This window comes from Acomys minous (assembly GCF_964271855.1).
Source record: "Acomys minous genome assembly, chromosome: 12".
Lineage (NCBI taxonomy): Eukaryota > Metazoa > Chordata > Mammalia > Rodentia > Muridae > Acomys > Acomys minous.
In genome coordinates this window covers 111,491,762-111,519,400 of record NC_140493.1, presented here as the reverse complement: position 1 = coordinate 111,519,400, position 27,639 = coordinate 111,491,762, and the positions used below count along the sequence as shown (strand labels likewise).

Sequence of the window (27,639 nt, the reverse complement as noted above, 5' to 3'; positions counted from 1 at the left end):
GTGACTTGCAGTTAAGAAACGCAGCAGCACACCGAGCCTGGGGGATCTGTGAGGCTACACTAGTTAAAGAACCCAGACACGCCACAGCTCTACGCCATGAAATTCTGGAAAAGCAGCTCCAGCATACGGGGAGGCAGACCCAAGACGGCCCGGGCTGGGGGTCAGGGCGGTTAGTGGGGAGTGGGGGGAGGTAAGAACACTGCAGACCGCGGCTCCAGCATACAGGGAGGCAGACCCAAGACGGCCCGGGCTGGGAGTCAGGGCGGTTAGTGGGGGGGGGGGGGTGAGGTGAGAACACTGCAGACCTTGTGGTAGCAGTGGTTGCAGGAGACCATACACCTGTCAAGAGTTCATCAACCCATAGTTAACTCCAGCTATCTTACTGACTCTCTGGATAATGTTGATCTACAATCATGAAAACAAATGGGAAACTACGGCATCTTCAAACAAGACAGAACTGTTTTCACCTGCAGACGGGAGCGCTGAGGCTCAGGGAGGAACAAGACCATCAGAAAGTGTGAGTGTGTGGTCACTGCAGGTGGCCTGGAGGTGACAGCACCGTGTACACACAAAAGCACAGATGGCCTGGCATGAGCTGAGGGGAGACTAGCTTTTACAGCTGTGTGATCACAATGACAGGCGACTTCCCACACAACAGCTACGCTCAGGACTCTACTCTTAAACGGAAACTGCCACCAGAAAGGTGGGTCAAGGGCTCCAGGTGAGGCACAACCTGTCCTCACTGCGGCCTGTTGTGCTCTGCCTGGCAGCTGCACTCAATGGGGAAACACTGCCTGCAGACACACTGCCCTCTGCCTCAAATGACCAAAACCCTGGGCTGGGCAGAAATGAAGTTAGTGCCACAGAGAGAGACTGATGTGCCCTGTGCTGGGCGTGCAGGCCTTTGTTCTAATGACAAAGGCCAGCGTGCTGGGGCCACTGTGAAGAGAACGGAAGGAGTTCATGTGGCATTCAGGCACCCCATGGCAACCTCCGAGTCCTGACATCTTTTCTCCAGTACTCGCCTGTGATGTCCCTCAGGGTTAAGAAAAAACCATGGGCTTCCTGTAGGAGTGGTGTGTCAAGCACAGAGGTAACTGGCACCTTCCACCTGTCCTCTGCCCTTACAGGGCTTAGAGCAGAAGATGCCTAAGTGACCCACTAGAGGTGAGGTGATGGGCAGCGGCGACCGCCGAGCGAGGCCTCTGGGTGGCAAGCAGAGATTCCGTTTTCTGTTTGTCAGTGCTCAAGACTCCCTCCAGCTACTGCCCCCGTCTCCACTGTTCAGGCCCTGGGCGTCTGTCTGTCTCAGTCCATCCTAAACCACCATCAGGGAGGGTTGCTCAGAGGACTGTGACCAAAGCATGCTGGTCAATTGCTGGTTTCTCAGAGCATTGGTGAGCCATGCATGCTGATCAATTGATGGGTTTTCACCATAAAGAGCTGCTACAAGGGCACTGGAAAGAAACCTTTAAAAACAAGCCTGTGTCTTTTAATGAGTAATGAAAACTAGTCCATGTTTTGACTCTGTCTGGGCAGCAAAGGAAATTACAAGTGTGGTCCCTGCGCCTGTGACAGAGAAGCCCACTTATCTTCCTGAGTGAGTGTGTGCTGGGGCGGGGCAGGGCTCGGATGCTCACTGCAGTGACTCCCCTGCGCTAGTGACTGTACAGATGACTCACCCACTCCGCATTTACAGTTCCCTGGCTCCTAGAAGGCAGATGACAATACTCACTCTCCAAGGGCCCTTTAGAAAGGAAACAGATACAAAGCCCTTGACACAGGACTGGGCACATACCAGGCATTCTGAAAATGTTTGCTTTGAAAGGCTGTAACTATAAAAACCATGTAGTTTCAAATACAGAATCAAGCCCACCCTAGGGCAGGGGGCACCTGAAGGCTATGCGGCCCTGTAGCCTCTGAAGCACCAGAGGTAGCAATGGCAGCTGCGCTGCTGCAGATGCAGCCATTAGCTCTTTAGAATGTGTTTACACAATCGATGTTAATCATGAATAATTTTTGTACACTCTGTGCCTCCAGTGATCAGAATACTAACAGCCTTGCAGATCAGGTTCAGCATCCGTGAGATCCCTAGAGCTTTCTGGGAACCCTAATATTTCTAGCACTGTTTAAGCGTTTCATTACTTTGTTTCAGGGCTGAAAAATGTCCCTTAATTTGCAAGCATGGATCTTGCTGCCACTCTCTCAAAGGACTCGGAATATAAATATGCGCTGCAGCAGCAACAGGCTTATTCATCAGGCATTAGGTGAGCACAGATAATTAGAAGCAGTGGAGGGGGCCCAAGGGGGCTCACGCACCCTTCCTTGCAGACACAGCAGCTTATCAGAAAACAAATGCCTTCCCTAGCTTTGCGGCCCTGGAGTTAATGGAACACCCATACGTGCCTGTGGCAAGTGCAGGTAACTGCTGGGCCACAGAGGGGCCACACTGGCACCCTGAGGCTCACATCTGGAGGCAAGCCCTGGAGCTGACTCCGGTCCCCACCATCTCCACCTGGCAAGCCAGCAGTGTGTGGAGCTCAGCCCTTCTCCAGTGATAACAACCCAACTCAGAGAGGACTTCTGACTGACGGATAGTAGAAGAGGTGTCACACCCAACTGTCATGAAGGTGGTCTGTGGTGTCACTCCTGCTTGGTGTACAATGAGGTTCTCACTCCTATCCTCAAGAGCAAAGGAGAAAGAACAAGCCAGCCTCCTAAGAGCACAAGAGTGGCCCGTGGTGCCTTCAGGGGCTCTTACTTGTAGCTCGTGCTACAATTCTCACGGGTCATGGCTCAGTGAAATGCTGCCCTGACAGCCAAGGCTCTCATCTGGAAGCATTCTGTCAGCAGAGCCCTGAGCACAACACGGGTGGTTGGTGTAAGAAACAAGTGTGAGTGGCAGAAAGGACGCATGAGAAAGGACACAGGTGGGAGTGCTGCTCAGCTGCCTACTGCTGGCTCCAGGGAGAGGTATGTGGGGAGAGATGCCCACTCCTTGCTGGGATATTTTATCACGAAGGAAACAAATGCAGCCAGAGGCCTGCTGTCCTCAGGCTGTCTGTGCAGAGGAACTTGCCATAGCGGCCAGCTGGGCTAGAACCAAAGTCACGCTCGTGTGTGTGACCAGGGAGTTAACAGAAAGGACTTCCCCTTTGATGAGATGAATGAAAGAGTGAGACTGTATGCAAGTGAATTTTCAGAATCTTTAAAAAGCTAGAAAACCAACTGCATATCTAAGCGAAGCCCGGCTGACGTTGTGCTTAAGTGCTGCCAGAAGTTTCCCAGCACCCACTTGTCCCTGTAAGCTCTTTGTAATTTCAGATCCCGGCCCCTTCACCTTTTCAGGCCTCCTGAGTTCTGCCGCGCAGGGCTTTCCTCTGTAGCCTCTCACCAATCTGCAGCGCTCAGGATTTCATTCAGGATAGTGAGCAGCTACAGAGTAAGTGGACTGAAACTCGGGACCTGGACAGGGAGCCACTGCTGTGTGCTCTGACAGCTGACTCAAACCATCTGTGCCAGCACTCAGTGTGGGCCCCAGGCCGGCACGCTCGCGGCTGCACGGGAAGGCCTTCGTGCTCCGTGTGTGAAGGCACACTGCACCTGGAGAAGGCACAGGCAGGGCCTGTAGCACAACCACGCGGGAGTCCATGCGGGCCCTGGCGTCAGAAAGATGATGGATTCCCTGTCAGCTGTAATGCAAATCAGAGCTGGAAAACTCAGAGCCCGCCACTCTGGGGCAGTAGACTAGCCATGGTGAGCAGGGGCACGTGACCAGTATGCCACCAGCCAATCACACCCACCTCACCCAGCAGCTCCCGACAGCACTGTCAATATCGTGCAAATGTTTTTATTAAAATCTCTCAACTACTCAAAAATTTATATATTTTGAAATATTTCATGGTTCTCAAACCATCAGCTATTTATACATTTTTTAAGAGAACACCCATGCTGCCTGGGTGGGTTGGCAGGGCCTTTGCTCTGGGGTCTGAGCACAGGCAGGAAGGCAGTCAGGGTGAACACGCATCCCTGGGTGTCCTACACAGACTCACCTGCTGCTCGTCCCCGGCACCTGAGGGCTCCGCGGAGACAGGCAGTCCTGGAGGCTGCATCCGACCAAGCTACTTTAAGTGCTGACTGTGCAGCAGAGCACCAAGCAACTAGTCTACGTCACTTCATCTCAGCCGAGTTTTTAAAGAGATAAAACTATCAGAAGGCTTTCTAAGTGTTTGGGGGCTGGGGCTGGCTTGGCCTGGCGGGCACTATACTGTGAGACGTGCAAGTGTGACCTGTAGAGACCTTCCTTCCTGTGTCCCCTGGGCAAGGGGAGTGGACTGACCGTCTGGAGAGCATGTCAAGCCCAGGAGCCTGCTCATGCTCTTAGCACTACAACATTGCTCCTGGGTCCTCCTTCCAGAAAGTGTGCCTAGGCTGCACTGCTGGGGACTTCCCGAAAGTGTGCCTAGGTGCACTGCTGGGGACAAGATACCATAGGGACACTGGAGAGACCCATGCTTAGCCAAGGGGCCCAGTGTTCTGCCTGTACAGCTTGTGCGCAGATGTATGATGATGCAAGGGGCTCTCAGATTGGGAAACCAGGTGGCTGCGGCCTCCAGAACCACCACGGGGAGACACAGCAGCAGCAGGAGAGCAGTGCCCCCTTTACACGGTGTCCATGGCCCTGCATCCTGTGTTACATCTCCTCTAGTCTTTCAGATGCTGAGCAAAGGATGCTCTACGGTTTGGATGTGCCTTGAGTGTGTCCCTAGGGTTTCAAGGGTTGACATTAGCCAAAGTGTGAGGTACAAGGAGGTTAACGACTGAATCCGAGCGGTGTGCAGGGGTAGGGTTAGATGACGTCAGTGGTGGAGCCAGAGGGGGGAATTCTGGGGACTTTAAAAGGAGACACATATGATCACCACACATACTCTCTTCCCTGTCTTACCATGTTATATGCACATCCTAGGGTCTCCTGCAGTAAGGCCTCACTAGGCAGCGCTCCATGACATTGGAGGTCCAGAATGGTAAGCTAACCAAACCCTCTTCTTCCGTGTTCTGTTTTGTGCAGTGCGTGTGTGCATGTGTTGTATGCAGAGCCCAGGACCTTGTCCATGTTAGGCAAGTGCCTAACTCCCGAGCTATGCCTCCAGCCTCTGTGGTACTGTATGTTAGAACCCCCAAAATGGCCTAATATAGGACATAAGCCTGTACATGAATTAAAACTTAAAAAAAAAAGCCTAGTTCTGCTCTACGCCCTGCTGCCTGGCTAGAGACAGCTCTGCTTTACTGCCTCTCATCACGGTGGTGAGGGGAGCCAAGAAGGCTGTGGCTGTGAAAACTGGGTCAAAGCTTCTGTTTGTAAAAAACTCAGCAGCATAGAGATGCACCAGTGGCATCAAGTGCCGCACTGGCTGTGCACCTGTGGACCAGGGACGTTGGGTGGACAGTACAGAGGCAGAATGCCACACAAGCACAGGGACTGCCTAGAAACCATTGACTATGGTGGGCACAACGATGACACAAAAGGGAGGTGGGCCACTCAAAACTGCCCCAAGTTGTGCCACCTGTCTCCCACACCCGCAGCCTGAGCACAAGCATCAGCTACGTCACCATACTCTCCCCGCAGCGGGGCTGCCTGCGGTGAGGCACAGGTTAACACCTTCAGTCAGCCTGTTAGCTAACTGCCAGCCTGCATGCCAGGGACCTAGAGTTACGGTCAGTTATGAGCTGCCTTGTGGGTGCAGGCAATGCTCCTAACCATGGAGCAAGAGCACTTAGCTGCTCAGCCTCAGGTTCAGTTTTCAAGGGTGAAGGCCCAGGAACAGAGTGGCTGGTTTTAGGGACACTGGTTTTCATGTGGTCACACCTTGGGAAAACTCCAGCATCACTCAGGCACTGAGGCTCCAGAAAGGATGAGCAAGGGTGGGGATAGGCCAGGAAGACTTTCCAGGGAACAGGTGATCTGCACTGCCCAGCCTTGTCTGCTGCACTGGCCCCTGGTCTCAGCAGCATCATTATTCTGCCCCCTGATGACGCGTGCATAACATCTGTGAGCAGTAAGAACACAGCAGACAGAACTGAACATGTGCCTACGTGTCACCATGCCATCCAGGGTCCTATAGCCACTTATGATGTTAGGGAAATCAGCAAACCGCCAGGTGCAGTGGCTCATGCTTGTAATCCCAGCACTCAGGGAGGTAGCAGTGAGTCACCACTCAGGGCGGATCTCTGTGAGTTCAAGGCTAGCCTGGTCTACAAAGTGAGTCCAGAAAGAAAATCAGCAAATGTGTTCCTAGGTCATAATCTCACACTAAAATGTTAAGAAAGACAGCTCAAGGGCCGGGTGTGGTGGCGCACGCCTTTAATCCCAGCACGTGGGAGGCCGAGGCAGGCGGATCAATGTGAGTCTCGAAAATTTTAAAAAAAAGAAAGAAAGAAAGAAAAAAAACAGCTCAATTGTCTACCATACTGTGACTGAGCAGGTGACAGCTAAGACTCTGCCTCTTTCCACTGTGTCTGACTGAGGGCAGCTTCCTCAGCTCCCGAGTGAAGGGTTACCAATGGTTGTGAAGCATCAGCCACCCAGCCACTGCCCACCAACAGCCCCATGCTGCTATGGAACACAGTGTGGCTTCTAAACTGCTGCTCGGACCACACCCTGCTTGGCAGAGGGGTTACTGAGCCCTCCTGGGCTCTGCTGGCACCCACTGATGAGGCACTGCTTTCCCATGCTATCTGCCATGTTTGTGAATGCATAGATGGTATTTCAAAAGCCAAGAGAAAGACTAGCCTTGAATTGCGTGTGGCGTCCACACTGCATTCTGATTACTTTTAGACTGTATTTTACAGGCTGCATTTTGTAATAAATATAGAGTGCTCTTTTTGTAAGATGTGCATGTGGTTGTGTGTGTTTATGGAAAAGTCAGAATTCCTCGATGCCGTTGTTTCCTCACCGGTTTCAAGTTCCTCCTTGCTATGCAGCTGAAATTAGAACTATAGTTTTTTTATTGGGCAACGCTGGGGAATCCAATCTAGGGCCTTCTATACAGTGACTGTGCCTCACCCTCACCCTCACCCCTAGGGCCGCATACTTCTTTGTGCATTCACCTTCAGAGGTTACAGCAATGGACCGTGCGTGCGTCCTAGTGCGTATCCCTCCCTCGCAATGGGGGCCGCCTGCGTGTGCGCGGCCGTACTCTCCCTGCAGGCTACACTGGGAGGCAGCAGCGCGGCTCTGGCACAGGTCGTGAGCTGGTTCCCTAACGCACAAGGCAAGCACTCGTCTGGGGATCCCTGGGGTAGATCTGCTTTTCCCACCTACTTTAATAAATTCAGGCCCTGGGTGTTTTCACATATACTACTATGTATCACACCTTGGAAAAAATCATCTGGCAAGTAATTTTGGAATATATGGGGTTCCCTCCCCAAGTTTTCCGTCCTTCTGACACAAGTCAGGATGGCATCAAATGCAGGCCAAGTTTAGTCATGAGACACTGTTTCAGAGCAGAGGAGTCAGAGCAGGAGAGGGGCAGACTCCTCGGTGGTGAGGGGACACAGGTTCTCACATGGCGCACACCCCGCCTCTGCTTCTGGAATGGGTTTACCCCAGACAGCACCATGGCTGAAGGTAAAATGGTGAGTGCAGAGCTTCGGCTGGGCCGAGTGGGCAGGACTGTGCTCTGCATCCTCGCAGCCTGCAGTATTTTAACATTCAAAGGAGCTGAGCTTCCTGTCATTTCCTCTAACCCTGCGCCGTCAGTCCCTCCAACACTGAGCACGTGTGTAATGATCATAAGCAGAGCCCCCATCAGAGAATACAAGGACAGAGCCACATCAAAGGGGAGAACCACACTGACGCACCCACGCTTATGCGGGGCCCTGAGGACATGGATGAGGACAAGGCTCAGATGCAGGAAGCCACCAGGGCTCAGATCTTACTTACTTTTCTATCAAATCCAGTGTGACTCCAGGCACCAGACTAACACACTTCTGCATGCAAAACCTGCAGAGAGAGGAGAGAACACAAGAGGCATAAGCGGAACCCTGAACACGAGTACAGCAGGGAGCCGGGCGTGGTGGCGCACGCCTGTAATCCCAGCACTCGGGAGGCAGAGGCAGGCGGATCGATGTGAGTTCAAGGCCAGCCTGGTCTACACAGAGAGTCCAGGACAACCAAGGCTACACAGAGAAAACATGTCTTCAAAACAAAACAAAATAAAAATACAGTAGTAAAAATACAAATCAAAGGTGGGGACAGGGTGGCCCCAGTAAACGAATACAGTGCTTCCTTAGTCCTGGCAGAGAAGCAAACACCATCGCCAGCCTGTTAAGACTAAATAGCAGCGCCTGGGCCAGCAGCATCAGGAGGAAGGGGTCGCATGCTCTCAGGGGAGCCTGGCCCCCAGAGGGAGAGCCACACAAGCCTGAGACTCAGAGCAGGACTCCAGCTGAGAACTGCTGAGGTGGACTGGACTCTCCACCCTGCCTTTCATTTTTTCTTTAAAAAACGAGGGGAAGGGAGGGGTGCGTAGTGCTGGGGGGTAGATGAGTGCCTTCAAGGCACACAAGTGTCACTTAGCGAAGACAAGGAAACAGATTCAATTATACCATCTTAATCATCAAAAGTCAAGGGAGCCAGAGCTGAAAGACTCTCATATGTGAACAAATCTACCCTCAGATGCAAGAAGGGAAGTGGCGGGGCCTTACCTAATTTGTGTGAGCTGACAGAAGGCAGGAAGCCATCCATTCTCCCCGCCCCCCACCGGTTACAGCCACTGGCACAGAACAGAACAGGATCAATGACATCATTGAGGAAAAAAACAGCTTGATGTTTCTAGTGGGAGAAATGTAAAATGCTTGAACTGTCTGTGTTTAAAATTAAGAGCAGTAGCCCCTTTCAAAAGCTGCAGCAGTAACACAGCACATGAGGTGGCCCTCCATCTAGGATGCAGGCGACGGTGCGTGGCAGCTCTTGGGCAGCCCACCAGCACTGGTAGAGAGCAATGGTGGGTACCCTCTCTCCCTGTGTCTCAGGCAGGAGCCAAGCCAGGACAGTGTGCAGCTTGTGCTTATTTCCCAGTCGCGATGACTGTGCCGTACACGGGACTCACCAGGACAGCATTTGTAAAATGCATGTCTACATATCGCCCACAGACAGTGTTCAGTACACAGATGAGGACACGGCCAGGAGAAAAGGATAAAAATCTTTATGGGTGAGTAGGTTTGGACGACAGAGGCAGCAGTGTGATAATGGGGCAAGAAAACAGAAAAAGATAAAGAGAACAAGCTCCTGCCTCGGACTAGGACATGGAGGGCTGCTGCCCAGCCTCGGTCTCAGGGGGAGAAAGTGAGCTTCAGGCTGAGCTGCCAAGGTTCAAAGAGCAGACCAAGAAACCCGAGGTTCCGATTTCTGACAGCAGGGACAGCCCCTTCACAGTCTACAGGAGCTGGAGGCTGAATTTAGCCAGGCTGGTGCTAGGCTCCGAGCTGGATCCTTCTGTTGACCTTCTGAGAGTTCTGCTGAGCCCCCTCCGGGCACCTGGCGTCCTGGGGCCGCACAGAGAGACAGTTCCAATAGTGTCAAGCTCTGCCGGAAGGTATGGCCAACAAGGGACACATTCTGGGGTCTGAGTTCTGTGTGAGCCACACTCATTGTTTTGTCTTCTCTACACAATGGATTTACTGACTGGGATATCTTGAGTCCAGGAATGACAGGCCCATTGGTAAGAGACTAAGGCTTTTGTCAACAGCAATAATAAACTCCAGACAAAATATTAAAAACTACCACTTGGTAAGTATAAAAACAAACAAACAGACAAACAAACAAATAAAACAAAAAAAACCAAAAAGAAAAACCGGAAGGGCTATACCCTGTGGGGCCGTACACTCACATAACAGGTGGGGCCTGTAGCAGCAGTCAGGGTCAGAGGTCAGCACTGAAGGCTGCCAGGAAATGGCAAGAAATAACCTAAGACTGGAGGGAGCCAATCTTCCTCACACACTGGCTGACTCATGGGCCACAGACAGGATGTGACTGCAAGGATCCCTGTGGCAACGGGAGGCTGGAAGTATTAATTGGAGAGTGCAGTGTCTCCTGTACCAAGAAGGGAGAGTAAGGCTCCGATTCCCCAATTAGAGGCCCTGACAAGCCCCAGGGCTTTCAATGGACTCCCAGAGGGAGCCTGCTTTAGTCACAAACTCTATTCCTGGATCAAGAGTGACACTTTGGAGCTAGGAACAAAGCCAAAGAGGTCAGTCCCACAACCAAGCTTCTGGCAAGCACAGTCCATCTTACACGGCTGCCACCCCTCCCCCCCATCCCAACTGAGCTGCCTCTGCTCAGCAAGGAGCACAAAAGCTGAGCTTTGCAACGGCTCTTCCAAAACCGGAGGTGCAGTGTCAAAGGTCAGAGGAAATATTGAAACAGACTCTAGAACTGATACACTTTACGGTTATAAAAACCTAATTTGATTATTGACTGCAAAATTAGCATTTTTACAATAGCACAAAGGCACAGTTCTCTTAAATATGGAATTAAAGCAAGGACATTACACAACTTTAAACTACCGAGGCTATGGTTACTGGAAGCGTGCTTACATCAGAACGCAAACTGCAAAATCCCTTCACCAACAGCTTCAGTTCTCCACACCAGAGCTAACAACTGCCGTCACCTTCACACCTTTTTACTTCTACATGAGGGTGTTCCTCCACAATGAAGCCCAGGGCCTAGGCAAGAACTGAAGAAACAAAATGACTCAGTGTTGGCCATTGTGGCGCACACCTTTAATCTCAGCACCTAGGAGACAAAGGCAGGCCGAGCTCCACACGTTTCAGGCCAGTCCTGTCTGCATACCTAATTCCAGGACAGTCAGGGCTACATAGAAAGACCACCTTAAAAAAAAAAAAAGACTCAAATAATCCATTAAAACTGGCTGGGTATGATGGCTCATGCTTGTAAACCAAACACTTGGGAGGCTGAGGCAAAAGGATCATTTCAAGTTCAAGCCCTGCCTGGGCTACAAGACAAAAGCCTGTGTAAAATATTAAATAAAAAACAAATAACAAAATAGCTGATAAATAAATAACCATTTGGTGGTTATCGCCCCGTGTCTCACCTTCTGTTTGTTGCTGTGTATTTCTCACCGTGAAATAAGAACCATCACCTCTTACACAGATGGAGGAGCCCTGCACATAAGGGACACAAGAAAGAAGCTCCTGCTGGCTGGGAGGCTGAGACAGGAAGGCAGTTGAGCCCAGGAGTTCAAAGCCAGCCTGGGCAGCACAGCAAGGCCAGTTTCAACAAGTAAACCACACAAAGCCAAAACAAAAAACAACAAAGAGAGAACATTGTAAACAGCAAATAGGAAGCTTTTCAGAAGTATTGCTTTCCAAGAAACGAGCCGATTAAGCAGGAGGACCAGGGAGGACGGTGTGCCCCTTCCTGACGATGATGACAACTCACAGCCAGCCCCTTCGGCCCGGCCCAGCTGCTGTGGACCGTGAAGCAGTGGCCTTGGGCATGTGCAGCTTCAGAAGCTGGTCACCACGGAGCACAAGGAACACAGCTGAGGAGGACACTGGAGTCAGAGGGCAAAGGTGAAACCTGAGGTGTTGGAAGAGATGCAGGAGATGCGTTGACACGGAGCCTCTGTGAGGTGATGTCTATGAGCCCAGACCGAGAAGCCAGAGGACATAGCAGAGTGGTGCAGCACCAGCGAGAGGACCCTCTTGTGGCAGTTCACCAGGAGCCACAGTTTTGGACCAGGTGGCTATACAAACAAGGCTGAACATAAATTTTCTTTTTCCTTCTTTTTTTCTTTTGCCTTGCACAGCAGTCCTACACAGCAGCCAGAAACTGGGCTGCTTACCTGGCCTTCCAGCAGCCAGCAGGAGGGGTCATCACTTCCCTCAGCAGGCCAACTGCAGCAGCCTGCCACCAACAATCAGGTTCCAGCCTACTTTAATCCTTACACCAGAGGGGACCCGAGGCTAACCAATCCCTTTTCTATTTTCTGCCTCACAAGGAACTCTGATTCATTTTAGCTCTTTGTTTCTATTCTCTGCAGCTCCCCTCCATCTATAAAACCCTTTCTTCTGTTCCACTCACAGAAACGCTACTATAAAGCTGGGCAAAACGGAAAGGCAGAGAAATCTGGGGGCACACGAACAGGGAAGGGGCCCCTCACTCTAGGTCCAGTTGACCAATCACCAGCTGCAAACCTGACATTTGCTAGGCCCCTCACTAGAAACCCCACTTCTGAGGAAGGACACGTACTAAGCACCTTGTGCAGCCCCAGTGGCTCCTGATTTCACACTGTCATTACCAGAGCAGCCTCACCTATCAAATAAAAGAGAAAAGAAACAAAAGGATCTTAGCAGCCTCAGAGATGTAAGTGGTACGTGTGGCTAATGCTAAGACAGTTGCCTGTGTCTCCCCTGAAGAGCCTGAGTCACTGCCACACTTGAATGTGTCTTATTTTCTCAGAGAAGCTCAAAGCCTTACTCTTAGGTACGGTCTTTCTCCCTTAATTGTTTTTGCTTTCTCCAAACACTTGGGCTTAAGCCCCGAGTTTGGCTCCCAGCACCCACATGGCAGCTCACAGCATCTGTCAGTCCCAGGGGCTCCAGGGACAGCAGGCACACAAGCGGCATACTAGATATACTTGCACAGAAACACTGATGCACATTAAGTAAACAACGAATAAATAAACAATGCTAATCCTGTCACTTAAGCTCTCAGGAGGCTGAGGCAGAAGGATGACTGCCAGCTCAGTACCAGCCTAGGTGACATACTGAGCACGAGGCCAAATCTGGGGAACAGGGTTTTTCAAAGGAACAACTAAGCGCAATCTCTTAGCTGTTGTGATTTTTTCCTTGGTGCTAATTCACAAACTTGAGGCTTCACTTTCGACTGTACAGAATGGCTTTCCATTGGCAGCTTCTAGGCCTATAGGCAGGATTACACACATGAAGGGAGGCATTTGCTATCTTAGGTGCTCTCTCGGCTGTTGAACCAGATGAGCTTAAAAAAAAAAAAAAAAAACCTGAAGCCTTTCACTAGAAAGAGACATGGATGAGACACAGCCCTCAACCAGGGGGAAGGAGCAAGCAGCAAAGGGCTGCCCTCTATGCCCCATATGCTCTACCATTTTAGCTTTCTCTCAAATGGTTGACATCTGTCCTCCAATAAAGAGAAGGCAGTCAACACCTGATGGGAGGAGAATCTGCCAGGGCTAGCCAACCCCACAAAGCTTACACATCTGAAGGGTGCAAGCTCTCAAAGGTGCACCCCTGCCTCCCACACCCCTCCCCACAATTTCCCCTGGTACTATCAACAGCTGCTACTGACTTGGAAGAAGAGGCCAACACTCCTTCCTATGAAGGCACCTTTTTCTGGGGAGGAAACTTTAAACACAGGCAGAACACATCTTGCCTCATGGCATACTCCCACATGACAGGGTCCTACGTGGCAGGGCAGGGGAGCCTCTTGTCGGAACTGGCCCCAGTCTGTGACAGCTTCAGGCTCCTCACTCCTCGGTGCCCAACTGCTGTAGGAGGCACACAGAATCTGACCACTCTGACCCTCACGCCTAAGTTGGGCAATTCACAGACCACATAGACACACTTGGTGCTCACACCGACAGGGGTGCCACCCTCCACCTCTGCACAGACCACATAGACACACTTGGTGCTCACACCACAGGGGTGCCATCCTCCACCTCTGCACAGACCACATAGGCACACTTGGTGCTCACACCGACAGGGGTGCCATCTGCCTAGCAGGGAGAGTGGCCTTATGGTAGAAGCTTTAAATGAACTCTAGAACTTGTTAACAAAACAAACAAACCACATGATTCTTTTAAATTCCAAAGAGACAACTACTTAGCGTGAACTGTATGACCAGGCACCGCACTTTCCCCTTTGCCATCTCATCTGTTCTTCCTTTCTGCAGAAGCCTCAGACAAAGCTGTAGGCCTGCCATCAACAGGCGGTGGAGATGACGTGGTCAAAGCAGACCGAAGGGCACAGCAGCCCAACACTCCACCACTCGCCACTCAGTGGCAGCCAAGAGAAGCTGCTCCTAGCTGAGACTGGCCAGGGGTGTGCTGAGAGCAACACAGCATGAGGGGCTCCCAGCACAGGGACTGAGGTGTCGCCACCAGAGAGCTCTGAAACTGCGGCACGACTAGTGGCCCAGAGCCAAGGCCGACTCTTATCCAAAGTAAAAGTGGGAAAAGAAACTGGCTGGGAGAATTTCAAGCAGGCTGGGGCCATGCACTCACTCACTTCCTGTGCAGAGCGAAGGCCAGCACTGCAAAGGTCAGGTGAGGAGATGCAGACAGATGGATCTCCTTCCCTTTCTAACCCAACAACCCTTGTCCACAAGGGAAGTCCTGAGTGCTGAAGCTGGGACCCAGGCAAGTGGGGTTCACAGTTAAGCTCACATTTTCATTTTCGGCTAGGCCTCACGCAGGTCCCCCAGAAGACATCAACGTTTTCCTCAGCTGCTCTGAGAGGGCAGGTGACACAGGCCTGTAATCCCAGGTCTTTGGATGCTGATGCAGGAGGATCAAGACATGTGGGACAACCTGGGCTACGTGCTGAGGCCCTGGCTCGAGCAAGCAGAGAGAACTATCTATGAGGAAGCCCCTCTGAAGAAAATCCCCCTAACTTAAACCTAGACATTCTTGTTCCTCACCAGCAGGAGCAGCGAGGGGATGGGGACAGAGGCCAAGCCTTCAGGTGTGCCCCAACAGAGCCATCCTCAGCCTCTCACTAAAAACGTGAACATTTCTCAGGGATTTGTTTTTTGAGGTGGGGGGGGGTCAGATCCAGGTTTTACTCCTAACAACCCCACAGAAAATGAGCCATACAGAAGCAGGGGAGGGTGACCTGTGTTAGCGCAGAGGCAAAAGGCGGGGCCCAAGATGTACAGCCAAAGACAAAACAGTGTTCTCACCTGCCAGGAAACAAGAGCTAAAGCAAGAAGGAACCGTCCCTGTCCCCACCCGCCTGCATTGTGACCTCTGCTCCAACTCGGGGCAACCAAAGCTGCCACCCTCAGCCTAAGGCAGCTATGCCTACGCCTTCTATGCTGGCGTGTCCCCTGGACTGCCTGCCTGCCCTCTGCGGCTGGCAGTTTACATTTGTCATTGTTCCTCCAGCAGCAGATGTAGACGTTCAGAGGCCCCAGGTGAGAGCCCACACTCCCCTCCTGCTCACGGCAGAGCACATCTGAGCAGTCATGTCGCCAGCGTGGATTTAATGTCTCCTGATAGACCTTTCATCAATTATGCAGTTGGTAGGTGCCAGACACTCCGCCTGCTTTACGACGTTGAGCGCATTGTTTTAACAGAAGCAGATGGAGATGATGTTAATACAGCTGGTTTAGGACTTCGCATGGAAGTCCAGCCAGAGGCAAGGAAAACTTCCATCAGAGAGCAAGCTTCCTACAGCCAACGGCGCCTTCCAGGTTCTTCACTGCTGCTGTGTATTCTCCCCTGCCCCCACCTCTCTTTTGGTTTTTCAAGACAGGGTTTTTCTGTGTAGCCTTGGCTGTCCTGTCAAGGCTGGCCTCGGACTCACAGAGATCCACCTGTCTCTGCCTCCCCAGTGTGCCTCCACGCCCAGCATGAGCTCACTTCCTGGCAGCACAAATAGTGGTCAAACAACAGCCCCTGGGTGGGAGGTGAAGAAGTGCTGTGACAAGCCGCCAATATCTGATGTTCTAGAAGCAGTGGTCAATGAGGTCAGACTAGTTTCCAGCTAACTTAAATGTGTTTCCTGCTGTGCTGCACGCACGCACGCACGCACGCACGCACGCACGCACGCACGTGTGGTAACATCTGCCTTCTCCTCCTCCTCCAGCAGGTGGGGAGGGAGGCTGGTAATGCTTCCTCTGCTGCGCTCCTGGTCTGTGGCTTCCGCATCAGGTGCCTGAGGCTTCTAGAAGCAGGTGAGAACTCTGTAGGGAGGGGCAGACTTTCTCACAGTGATTTACACACTGTACCCTGCGAAACCCTCAAATCAGGCACCACCCAAAGAACAGCGTCTGCCCGTCACAGGCTGGGATGGACAGTTTCTTCTCTGAAAGTGACACATTTGCATGAGTGACCCAGGGTGGTCTCACCTTCCAGCTTCAGAGCAGCAGAGGCCAAGAGCTGCACTCCCTGCCGTGCTAGTACCATGCCTTGTGCAGAGTGTCCAGAAGGAGGGTAGGTGCTGTGCTCTGAAAAGAGGAGCAGGTGCCTTGGGCCACAGGACACTGCAGTTTATACTACTGGGCAAATGCTTACGTAATTCCGTCTATAAATACGATGGGATACTGAGCTAGAGTACCAGGTAGTAATAAGGAGCGGTCAGATTTAGCCTGGAGATCCTGGAAACACAGTATGAATGTGTATGAAATCCACCTAGCGCAATTATGTAGTGCGTAGGTGGGAAAGGCAGACACCATGAAGCGGTAGCTGAGCCTTCTCGTTGCTCACAGCAGCACGGTGTGCAGAAGTGAGGAAGAGGAAGGCTGCAAGTGAAGCACTCCTGCCTGCGCGCCCTCTCCTCACACAGCCCCATGCTTGTTTTTGGCTCTCAAGTGCACACGGCAGGGAAGAAGTGATGCTCGGCTGGAACAGAGGCCCCTCGTTGTCAGCTGGAGCAGCCTAAGGAGTCTGAGAAGTAAACCAAGGGCCTGAAACCGGCCCAGGCAGGGAAAACAGGTGATAGGGAATAAGCAACCCCTGAAGGATGTGTCAGATGACGGAGTCCCGAGGGAGTACGTATTTTTGGCATGAGCAGTGTCAAGGACCCTAATGCCTCAGACTCCTAGGAATTGGCAAAGCCTTTCCCAGGACAGACTCAGGGTTTGGCAAAGCTTCCTCTGGTCCCTGTGTGTTGACAGTGTGTGCAAAGTCTTGCAAGCACAGCATCCCCCTCCAGCATGACCGCAACCTGAGACTGCTCCCTACAGAGACTCTCATGGACACTAGCTGTTGACTACTGTGTGTGATAAAAACACACAGGTTGTACCGCCGTGTCTTCTGTCACAGCAGGCACAGCCCACCAGATCCCAGCTTTTCTGTCTGCCACATCTCTACTCCTGCATCTTTCCAGTCAGCTTCTCAGCACCAAGCCCCATAGGACGCACCACAAGCCAAAGAGCAGAGGCAAAGGGAGAAGAGTGGGCTCGGGAGGTGGCTGAAGATGCCTGCATCACGCTGGACAAGTGAGTTCCATCTGCAGGACCCACACACTGGAAGACAGGGGCGCCCCCACCAGCTGTTCTCTGACATGTGCACCAGGGTGTACACACGCCCCACCCCCAAGTATAATGCAAAGAACAAACTTTAAAAATGGTCACAAAGAAAGGAGTAAAGGCTGTCATAGCCCCCCAGACCCCACCATGCCTGAAAAAAACAGGGCCCCTTGCAGGGGGTGTTGTGGCTTTGCTGCCAGACAGCTCACACTGCAAGAAGTGGTAGCAGTAAGAAAGAAAAGGAGGGCATGGCCCCATGTAAGGGCAGATGCAGTGCCTGGACAAAGGGACGGTACACCAAGAGTGTGAGTGAGTGAGAAAAGCCACACTTTTAGAGAATGATCTGACTGTTTAAAAGCTTTCCACGCCAAAGGGAAGAGAAAAAGAGGGCTAATATCTTAAAGATGGATGCTGTTCCTGTGTCATCTTGTGCTCCCGCCTTGCAGCAGGAGTCCTCCCGGGCCAGCTGTATCACACACTGTGAGGGGCAGCCCCGGTCAGCCCACAGCGGACATCAGTTGACTTTAGGGAAGCAGCAGCAGGCCACGGGGAAGCCAGGCAGGGTGTGTACCCAGTGAGCTCAGCTCTAAGGCAGGCTGCAACTGGTCCCCAGCCAATCACACGCGTGTGCATCCTGAGCTAAGGCAAAGGCGCATGGGAAGCTCCGTGTAAATTACAGTGTATTACACTACTCATACACACAGGCTGACACCAACCTCACAGCTGCCATCCCATGGGACTTCCTGGGCTGCCACACTGCTCTCTACTGCTGGGAAGTAGAGAACCGTCCTTACAGGGTCACAGGAAAACTGACTCGCCCTAGGGCAAGAATGGACCAGGTAACACTCAGACCCACAGAGTCACACTGACGTGGGCTGTTTCTAATAGACCATCAATCAGTGCTCCCTTTGTGGAACAGGTGACCAAGCAAAGGAGTCTGTCTAGCAGGATAGCACCTGCAGGGACAGGCCTACCACCCTGGCCACTGAGCGGCCTCAAAAGCAGCCAATGGCCTGAGGAGAGCTTTGTGGCACAATGAACACAGCAGAACCCAGCCAGCAGAGGGCCATCGCACGCCTAAGCGTTCAATTCCGACTCTGGCCAGGAGTAGTGATTTCATCAGTCCTCCCTGTATAAAGGCCCCAGTGCCTTACCTTGGAGGGTGAGAGGCACACATCAAAAGAAAGGGAGGTGCTTTCCAACAAGCCTCAAGGCTAACAATGGGCATGGAAGTGAGAAAGAAAAAGAAAAAGTGACCCATAAAGGGATGAGATGTTTTAAATGATGCATCTCCATGCACTCACAAAATATACTGCCCCACACTAGCACACATATTAAAACCTACTGCTGGAGTACAGCATGGTGACACAGGTCAGCACCTTTCACCTGAAGAGCCTCCAGCAGTCCTCCCCACTAGGGTGGGGGTGGGGACAATGGTGACAAACTGTGGCGAAGCTGTAACATCAGGAGCCATAAACAGGGCCCAGTCAGGTGACCTCATTATCACCAACAGCCATTCAGCTCAAAACGCACTGCCTCTGACAGGGCAGATCTGTGACAGGTCCTCGTGCCTGCTCACACCGTGCTCAAGTGCTCTGCTCACCAGGAATGGCATGTGCCCATGCACAGAGGTGAAATTATTAAGTCACAGTGGTGGTCAAGACCAGGACTTGCAAGTCCAGAAATCCTGGGTTCAAATCCCAGCTCTGCAGCTAGCCAAGGAGGACTCGGTAGTCAACTTCTCATATTCAGCTGCTTGTAACTCATAAAATGAGGACAGTTGACATTTAAAACCAGAATTACAGAGATTAAACAAAACAGCCAGGTGGTGGTGGCGCACACCTTCAATCCCAGCACTCAGGAGGCAGAGGCAGGCGGATCGTTGTGAGATCGAGGCCAGCCTGATCTACAAAGTGAGTCCAGAATAGCCAAGGCTACACAGAGAGACCCTGTCTCGAAAAACCAAACCAACCAAACAAAAAAAGCCCCAAACAAACCTGTGATTGGTATACAATGGAAACCAAACACGTTAGTTTCTTTCACACACTGGCTCATCAACGACAGGCAGCTCGAGGGCAGTCAGGCGCCTGAAGTGCAGCTGCGCCTTTGGTAGACATGCTGGCCTGGGAGTGAGGAGCAGGCAGAGGCGGCGATGCTGAGAAGCCCCACGAGGGAGCAGACAACCTATGGAAGGCCAGGGCCGGAAGGGCAGTTCCAGGGCCAAACAGGGTCACAGGCTAGACCTGGGCGACAGGCAGAAGCACCTGGTCACCGACATCTGGGCAGGTTCTGTGTACGTAAGAGTCAGCAGCAGGGGCTGGTGAGGCGCTGTAGCTGGCAGAGTGCACTCCTAGCACGCACGAAGCTCAGGTTCACACACACAGACACGACAGCTTGGCCTTCAGGGTGTATCATCAGGGAGCCACTCTCGGACAGGCTCCTTAGGGTCCTGTCGCCGTAAGTACTGTGAGGTCGATCCAGAGAGCCTGGAAGCAAGCGTCTCAGCTCTGCTCAGGCACGCTGCCAGTTCTTACGCCTAGTGACTGGGGACAGTTCCAAACACACCCGAGGGGAAAGCCACGTCTCCCAAGGCAGGTGGGCAGGCACAGTGTGACCCGCACCCGTGCCACACCTTCCCCACGCCAGAGCATCTCCCACTCCTACTTCCCTTAGTTGTCCTGCGTTGCCTTGCCCTTTTCCTAGCTATTTACTTGGGGGGGGGGTGGACATATGGATGAGTGACATGCACGTAGTGGGAGTGCTTTCCTCCTCTGCACTGTGTGATGCCCAAGCAGTCCTTGGCCCTCACTCCTGTGAAGCGGGGCGGAGATGGTTTCTGCGTCTTCTGACTCTCCCAACCATGAGTCTCCTTTGAGTCTGAGGTGGAAGGGGGCCCCAGATCTCAGCTGCTTTGAGCCAATGGCATGGCAGCATGCATGGCTTCTTAAAGAATGGCTCGTAACTGAAAATGTTATCTTCATATAAAGAAGCTAATAATATAAACTGTCTGGACTGGGTGCTTATTCCTTGGCAGGGCACTGCCACACTGACCCTGGTCTACACCCCACGCTCTCCTATTTAGGCTTTAATTTCCTGGATGGCTATCACGGTCTGAATACACACGTTCCCCTGAATCGTTCAACAGACGCTATAATCTGGCACAGGCCTTGGGAGCAGCTCCGTCCTGAGAGACTGCAGTCATCCAGCCAGGCCTGGCTCTCGTCCCTCAGCCAGCTTCACCGCCATGTGAGGACACTGCTTTCCTGCTCTCCGGAAGGCGTCTCACCCTACACTCACTATACTGCACCGCGCTGGTGCCTCCAGACAGCCAGCAATACATTTCTAGTATTTCTAAGTCACCATGTCTTGAATGCAGGGATGGCAGGTGAGCATACAACGATATAAATGTGATATAATTGAGTCAGTCCACATGGCACCGGGCACAAAGCTTCACGCTTAGGGACCTCACCCTGTCTCTCGTGTCCTGGGGACCATCTCCGCCCTCTGCCCCTCAAAGGTCCTGCTGCACTGGGCTGCCTCTACCCTCTAAGCTGACTTGAGGTCTACGGGCAGGACAGCATCTACACAGGGTGCCCTCCTCCACCTGTTCCCTTCAGTACAACCTCTTCCGGCTGTTGGAAGCCCCAACAAGGAAGACACTATGCTCCATTCCCTTCTTGCCACCCAAGCATTGGCGGAAGCATGCCCCTCCTCTTCAAGTCCCCATTCCCAGCAGACAGCTACTGGGACTCAGAAGTCCTCATCAGCCGCGTGCACGGAGGCTACCTGCAACACAGCTGGTATCACCCACGATGAAGAGAAAGGCTAGCCAAAGCAAGAGCTAGTGCCTACCTGCGGCAGCTCAGCACGCGGTGCGTGCGAGTGGCTTCTGAAGCCTGTTTAAGCCTGTCCTGTGTCATGAATACGGACAGCAGTCTCATGGACAGCAAGAAGCCAGGGAACAGTCCTCTATGATAGCACACGCTGGCATGCCAAAGATGTCATCTAGGACGCACCTCAGTGCAGTGTAAGTAAAAGGAAGTGAGGCAGCTTCTACATCCCACCACGGGGAAAGTGCCACCACTCACTGACACAGAGGTCACGAGCGTCCATTGCTGAATACACACCCCACCACGGGAAAAGTGCCACCACTCACTGACACAGAGGTCACGAGCGTCTATTGTTGAATACACAGCTGTGTACACAGAAGCTTTGAAACATGGCAATATTACTGATGAAAGCTGTCGGCCTAGGCATACTCTGCATACATAAATCAGACAAGCAGTCACACTGACCTTAGAATGCCAAGAAGTGTAGTCTGCAGACACAGACTGGCCAGTGTGCAGCCATAGTCCACTAGTGCAGCACATACAAGGACCAGTGGCGCTTTAACAGGAAAGGCTGTGAGTCTCCTCTCTGGCACTTCTATGGGTGGTGAGAAAGAAAATAGCATTGCCAGAGACAGAATGAGACGGCTCTGGACTTGCGTGTACTTGGTGTGACATGTACACTCTGCAGCAGCGAGACCCGCGGACGCTGTGCTAGGCCTGGGCCTTAACGCCTCCTTGACTGCTTCCCACTTCATGCCATCCTGCCGGTTGGCCTGGACTTGCGGTAACTGCGGTACACTGGAGCAAACGTGGGCTTCTGTGCTGACCGGATTAAGCAGGCAGGGTCTTGTCTTGGCTCCTTCCATAGCAGCACCACAGCGACAGCAGACACCCAGCAGCAAGGGCCCCAGGCAGGATGCCACCAGGAGCCAGACAGGTGGCACAGCTGAAGGTCAGAACGTCTGCTCTGGGTCTGTCCTTCTAAGTTCCCAGGGGATGAGCCCAGATGTCCTCATCCTGAAAGCAGGGCTGGTGTCATTCAACCGCCCATGTCTGTCGTACGTCAGCCGTGCAATCAATGGTGCGGCTGATGCTCAGTAACCGGCAGCAATTGTTGTTAACCAAATCTTAAATTTCGATTTAAATCTTAGAAACAGTGGGGCAAGGAGATGCCGTAGCAGATGAGAAAACTAGTATACAGACCATGAGGAAAGCAGAGCCCAGGAGTCAGGCTCCCGACCTCGTCTCTTTGAATCTTTGTTGTCGGCTGCAGCCTCCCCTGAGCCTTCTTCCTTGGTCCTCACTTTCTGGCTGCATGCTCCAGCTGCATCTTGCTGTTCATGCTCTCACTGGAGTCAGCCTGAGTATTTCTTACTTTTGATGTATTTTCAAGTTGCACAACACGACTCGGCACACTGCTGTAACCCTAGCCTGCAGTTCCAGGCCGGACTGAGGTCAGCACTGCTGCCTCAGCATCAACAGCAGTGATAAGCTAATTAAGCTAACCAAACACAAGTCAAGAGAGAGCATTTCTTCTTTAACCCAAAGCCGTTTCCTTCTGGGCATCGTGTACACTGGCGTTTTAAACCCAGGTTTCAGGCACAGCACATCTCTCCCAGCACGCCTCTGCGCCCTGGCCTTTCACTGCTGAGCTCCAACTGCACCATGGGGTCAAGAGCAGAGAAGACATAAGGGAGGCGCTGGACGAGTCACGTCTCCTGTGCAGAACAGGTGCGGTTCATCTCATGATGGCACAGTCTTTGCTGGACACGTGGCCGGGTGTGCAGCTACCAAGTGGGATGATAATCCTAGAGTTAAAAATCCCGCTTTTGCTGGAACTTTCTACTGTTGGGGGCATTCTGACCCCGCTGCTGACTCAGCTCCTCCTCCCTGTCTGCCTGGAGGTCTCCCCTCTCAGCTTTCCGATGTGTCAGAGTCACGCTGTCAGGACACTTGTGCCCTCCTGTGTTCCTACTCCTTTTCCACTGTGACCCTAGCCTCTGCTGGCTGTTGCCTGTCTTAACGCGGAGTCCCGCACCCTTATGACTTGGTGCCATAAAGAACAACTGCCACTCATTTTCAGGCAGGTAACCACTCTCAGCTGAGCTCACTCTGCCATCTGAGTGCATTTTCTAAGGTCTATCCCTGCCCCGCCCCCCCCTTTTCCCCCTTGGTCTTCCTACCATCTTCTGTACACTGGCCTTCATGCCTCAGAGCGCGATGTCTCTAGCATGGTGAGATGTACTTGGTTTGAGAGAGGTCTTCACAGCTACCTTTCTTTCTTCTTGCCTTTCCCTTTCCCCAGTGGCGTCTCCACAAAGGCAACTCATCTTCCTGGTCTCCTAGCTCTTTTCTGAGTAACTTTCACCCACATACTGCGTTCTCTATTGAACATCCTCATTTTGAGCCACACAGAAGAGCAGCTAGGTCAACCCGGGCCAGGGCACAAGGGCTGCAGTCAGAAAGCCCCTCAGCCTGCCCGTGCCTGTGCCCTGAAGACTGTCTTCCCTGTGCCCGTCCCTACTCCACCCCTGGTGGGAACGTAGCCACTGCAAGAGTATCACACTGAGCTTCTTGTTGTGTGTGGCTCCCTCTAGACTCCATGATCGACTTTGCTGTCCCCGTGGCGCGTGGCGTCCAGGCTCACTGGTGGACTCCGCAGCCCAAGCCACTCTGAAATTCTTTAATTCTTTTTCTTATGACCAAAGTCAAGGCTTTCCACAGCACTGTGTTCTCCATTGTAAGAGCAGTGTGATGTTCGTCTTTTTATAAAATTATTTATTTATTTTCATTTTATGTGCATTGGTGTTTCGCTTGCATGTATGACTATGTCAGAGTGTTAGATCTTGGAGTTATAGACAGCTGTGAGTTGCCATGTGGTTGCTGGGAACTGAACCCTTGTCCTCTGGAAGAACAGTCAGTGTTCTTAAGCCACTGGGCCATCTCTCCAGCTCCCATGATGTTCATCTTAATTGAATGGAAGCAGAGACTGGGATGTGAAGAGTCTAGTTAAGCTTGGGAGAAACATCCTCTGAGCGGCCACATGAAAAATCTTACTGCTTTGGTGGATCAGGGGCCACTCAAAGGCCAACAGGGATCCGTGGAGGACCAGGAGAGAGCTGGTTTCCAGATGGTGAAGCCAATTTCTCACAGGAGACTATGAAGGACCAAAGTCAAAGGACACTACTGCAGCACTGCAAGGCGGGTCAGCCAGACAACTGGCTGTGCTTGTTCTTCTGGTTTTCTTTGCTTTTCCGAGACATGGTCTCACTGTGTAACTAAGCTGGACTCAAACTCAGCAATTCCTCTGCATCAGCCTCTGGCAGGCAAGGCTTCCAGTCCCCTCCCTCCTTCCTTCCCGTCTCTCTCTCTCTCTCTCTCTCTCTCTCTCTCTCTCTCTCTCTCTCTCTCTCTCTCACACACACACACACACACACACACACAATCTAAACAAAAACCAGGTGGTGATGGTGCATGCCTTTAATCCCAGCACTCGGGAAACAGAGGCAGGTGGATCTCTGTAAGTTTGGGGCCAGCCTGTCTAAAAAGTGAGTTCCAGGACAGCCAGAACTACACAGAGAAACCTTTTCTCAAAAACAAAAACAAACAAACAAACAAACAAACAAAAACCACAAAAAGAATCTAACCAAGTGTGTGTGTGTGTGTGGGGGGGTCCTCAGTGGTGAGGAGCACACACTGCTCTCCCAGAGCACCTGAGTTCAATCCTAGCACCCATGTCAGGAGGCTCACTACCACCTGACACTTCCATTCCAGGAAGACTCTCACCACCTCTGTTGGCGCACGCACGCGTGCACACACACACACACATATACACACACGTGTGTACACACTTTATCTTAGTTAATTCTCAATTGCTGTGACAAAAACACCTTAACAAAGGCACCTTATCAAAGACAACATTTAACTTGGGGCTCGGGGTTCCAGAGTCCATGGCCAGCATGGTGGGGGGCATGGTGGAAGCAGGCAGACCTGGCACGGGAGCAGTAGCTGAGAGCTCACACCACGCTCCACACTCGCAAGGCAAAGAGAGCAAACTGGGAAAGGCCTGAGCTTCTGAACCCTGAGCCCACCCACAGCGACACTCCTTCTGCAGCAAGGCCACACCGTCTGAGCCTCCCTAACAGTTCCCCCAACTGTGGATGAAACAGCCCACACAGGAGCCTGCAGGGGACACCCTCGCTCAGACACCACGGAGCCTGAACTAGACCCAGCCGTGGGGACACAGGAAGCCTGTCCTCTAGCAGAGCTGCTGAGTTTCAAGATTCCTCAAAGGACAGACAGCTTAATACTATCAAAACTACAAATCTTACATTCACAGAAGCAACCCCTACTGATTCTGGGCTTAGAAACAACACAACACAGGCGTTACCGCATTATCTGAAACGAGACATGATGGCAAACACCAGCTCACCTTCCTTACCCAGGCTGCATGCCAGGGCCCATCTGGCTGGGGACATGAGAGCAGAGACCCCCCTGCTGCAAGTGCCTTCAACACTGCACAGGTAGCACTTGGCTTAACTGGAAGGAAGGCACTCTTCCCAGTCTACAGTAAAGTTGTTGTTTTCATTAACAGACAGCAGAACTTTAAGCCGCATGGTACAGTAGACAGTATCTCTTTACAGCTGGTCTCAGAGCGAACAGAATGCCTCTCAGTTAGAACTTCAGCTACACAGGATGAAGGTGTGTATCTAGGGTTCTCCTGCTATACTGATGCGTACGGGGAGGGAGGTGATTACTTACAGACTATTACAACTGTTCACTTAAGAAACACTGAAAACAGTTCTGAAAATAAGAAGGACTGAGGCAAAAATGAGGGGGAAAAAATCAGAATAATGACCTCCAGGAGGCACTTCCTCACCAATAGGCTCATCAGCACACCTGCTGACTGACAGCTGTCACTCACTCTGTACAGGGAGCTCCGCTGCAGCTGCACCGTCTACAAAGCACAGCATCGGTCTTTAGCAACTTCCTGTATATACTATCAGGCTTCAATACCATCGAGGGGGAGGGGGAGGGGGAGAGGGAAGGAGGGGGGAGAGGGAAGGAGGGAGGGAAAGTCCTGAGCTTTCTTTCCTAGGTCCTTTGCTGTCGTCAGTTGTTTGCAGATTCTGGTTCCATGTTTGTGCAGCAGAAACTGGCAAACTGCTGCTTACAGATCAAACCCAGCCCAATGGTTATTTCTGTTAATAATGTTTGCTGAAGCCCAGCCACATGCATCTGCTGACATCCTCCTGCCCCTGGCTCCTTTCCGCTACAACAACAGAGCTGGGCCTTCTAATCAAAGCATGGGGAGCACTGATGGTGGCCTTTCGCCTGCCTTCATCTCCATGACCCTGAAGCCTCAAGCCTGAAGCCCCGCGCTGGCTTGCTAAGCATGGAGAGTGCGATGGGAGGTTTTTGAGGCTCAGAAAGGCGACAAAGGCTGAAGAGTAATAGGTCAAAAGCTGACCTGCTATTATAGTGCTGCTATTCTTTGACGATAAAAATCTTGGTCACTCCCTCCCATTTTGTAGTTCTCATTAATTCATCCCCCTCCCCCTTGCTCCAGGGTCTCCCTGTGTAGCCCTGGCTGTCCTGGACTCACCTTGTAGACCAGCCTGGCCTTGAATTCACAGAGCTCTGCCTCCCGAGTGCTGGGATCAGGCACACCACCACCGCTGGCTCTACTAAAACTTAATGCTTACTTAAATTTAAGTATGTCCTCAGTCCAAAAGGGGTTTCAGGCAGCTAAGTGATGACATGCGTCTTGGGTAGGCCTTGCCACTGTGGCGTGGCAGGCCGTGCAGGACAGGCACTGGAGCGGCATGTCAGGAAGGCACGGGGAGTCCTGGCTCTGTGGGCTCCTGTGTCTCCTTTTTTCTCGCCCTCTTTGCACATCCAATCACCTGCCTAGAAAACTGGGGGGCAGGGACGAAGCCTGCAGGCTGTATACACGGAATACCCGCAGAGCTGGTGCCCCATGTCCATTCTGGATCCAGAAAGCACTCAGAAAAGCTGGGAGTCTCAAGGGGGAGGTAGAAGTGGCCATGCAGCCAGCTCCGTGGGGCCCACTGTGCCCCTGGCAGCTCTGACGCACACTACCAGATACGATCACAGCCTATTGAGGCTCATGGCCTCCCTCGTCATTGCCTGGATCGTCATCTTAAATACAATTCTCCAGTAATGCCCCACATATACACTTTGGGTGATCCTTTAGTGCCCTAGGTGGTGAGTTCATTCAGTGTCCCCACAGCCTAACAAAGCCCTCCCCTGAAGCTTTGCAGCCTGGTGGGGCTGGCCTGGTAGTGCACACCTGTCTGGTATTCTCTGCTCCTCTCAATCCTGCCACGGGAACACTCCACTGCCACTGCCAGCTGCCACGGGAACACTCCACTGCCACTGCCAGCTGCCACGGGAACACTCCACTGCCACTGCCAGCTGCCACGAGGAACACGTGCTTATTCATGGCCTGGAGAAATACATCTGTCCCCTGAACACAGCAGCCTCTGGTGCCATGAATCTACTCAGTCCTTGCTTATGAAGTATCTGGAATTGTAC

At 52.2% G+C, this 27,639-nt stretch overlaps 1 protein-coding gene across 1 annotated transcript in view; it reads right to left on the bottom strand.

Moving 5' to 3' along the window:
• Window positions 1-27,639, bottom strand: part of RPTOR (regulatory associated protein of MTOR complex 1) — a 303,099-nt gene that overhangs the window by 128,573 nt on the left and 146,887 nt on the right. Inside the window, exon 7 of the mRNA XM_084751163.1 lies at window positions 7,943-8,002. Within this exon, the coding sequence (XP_084607289.1) occupies window positions 7,943-8,002 (60 nt within the window). The remainder of the gene's footprint in view (window positions 1-7,942; window positions 8,003-27,639) is intronic.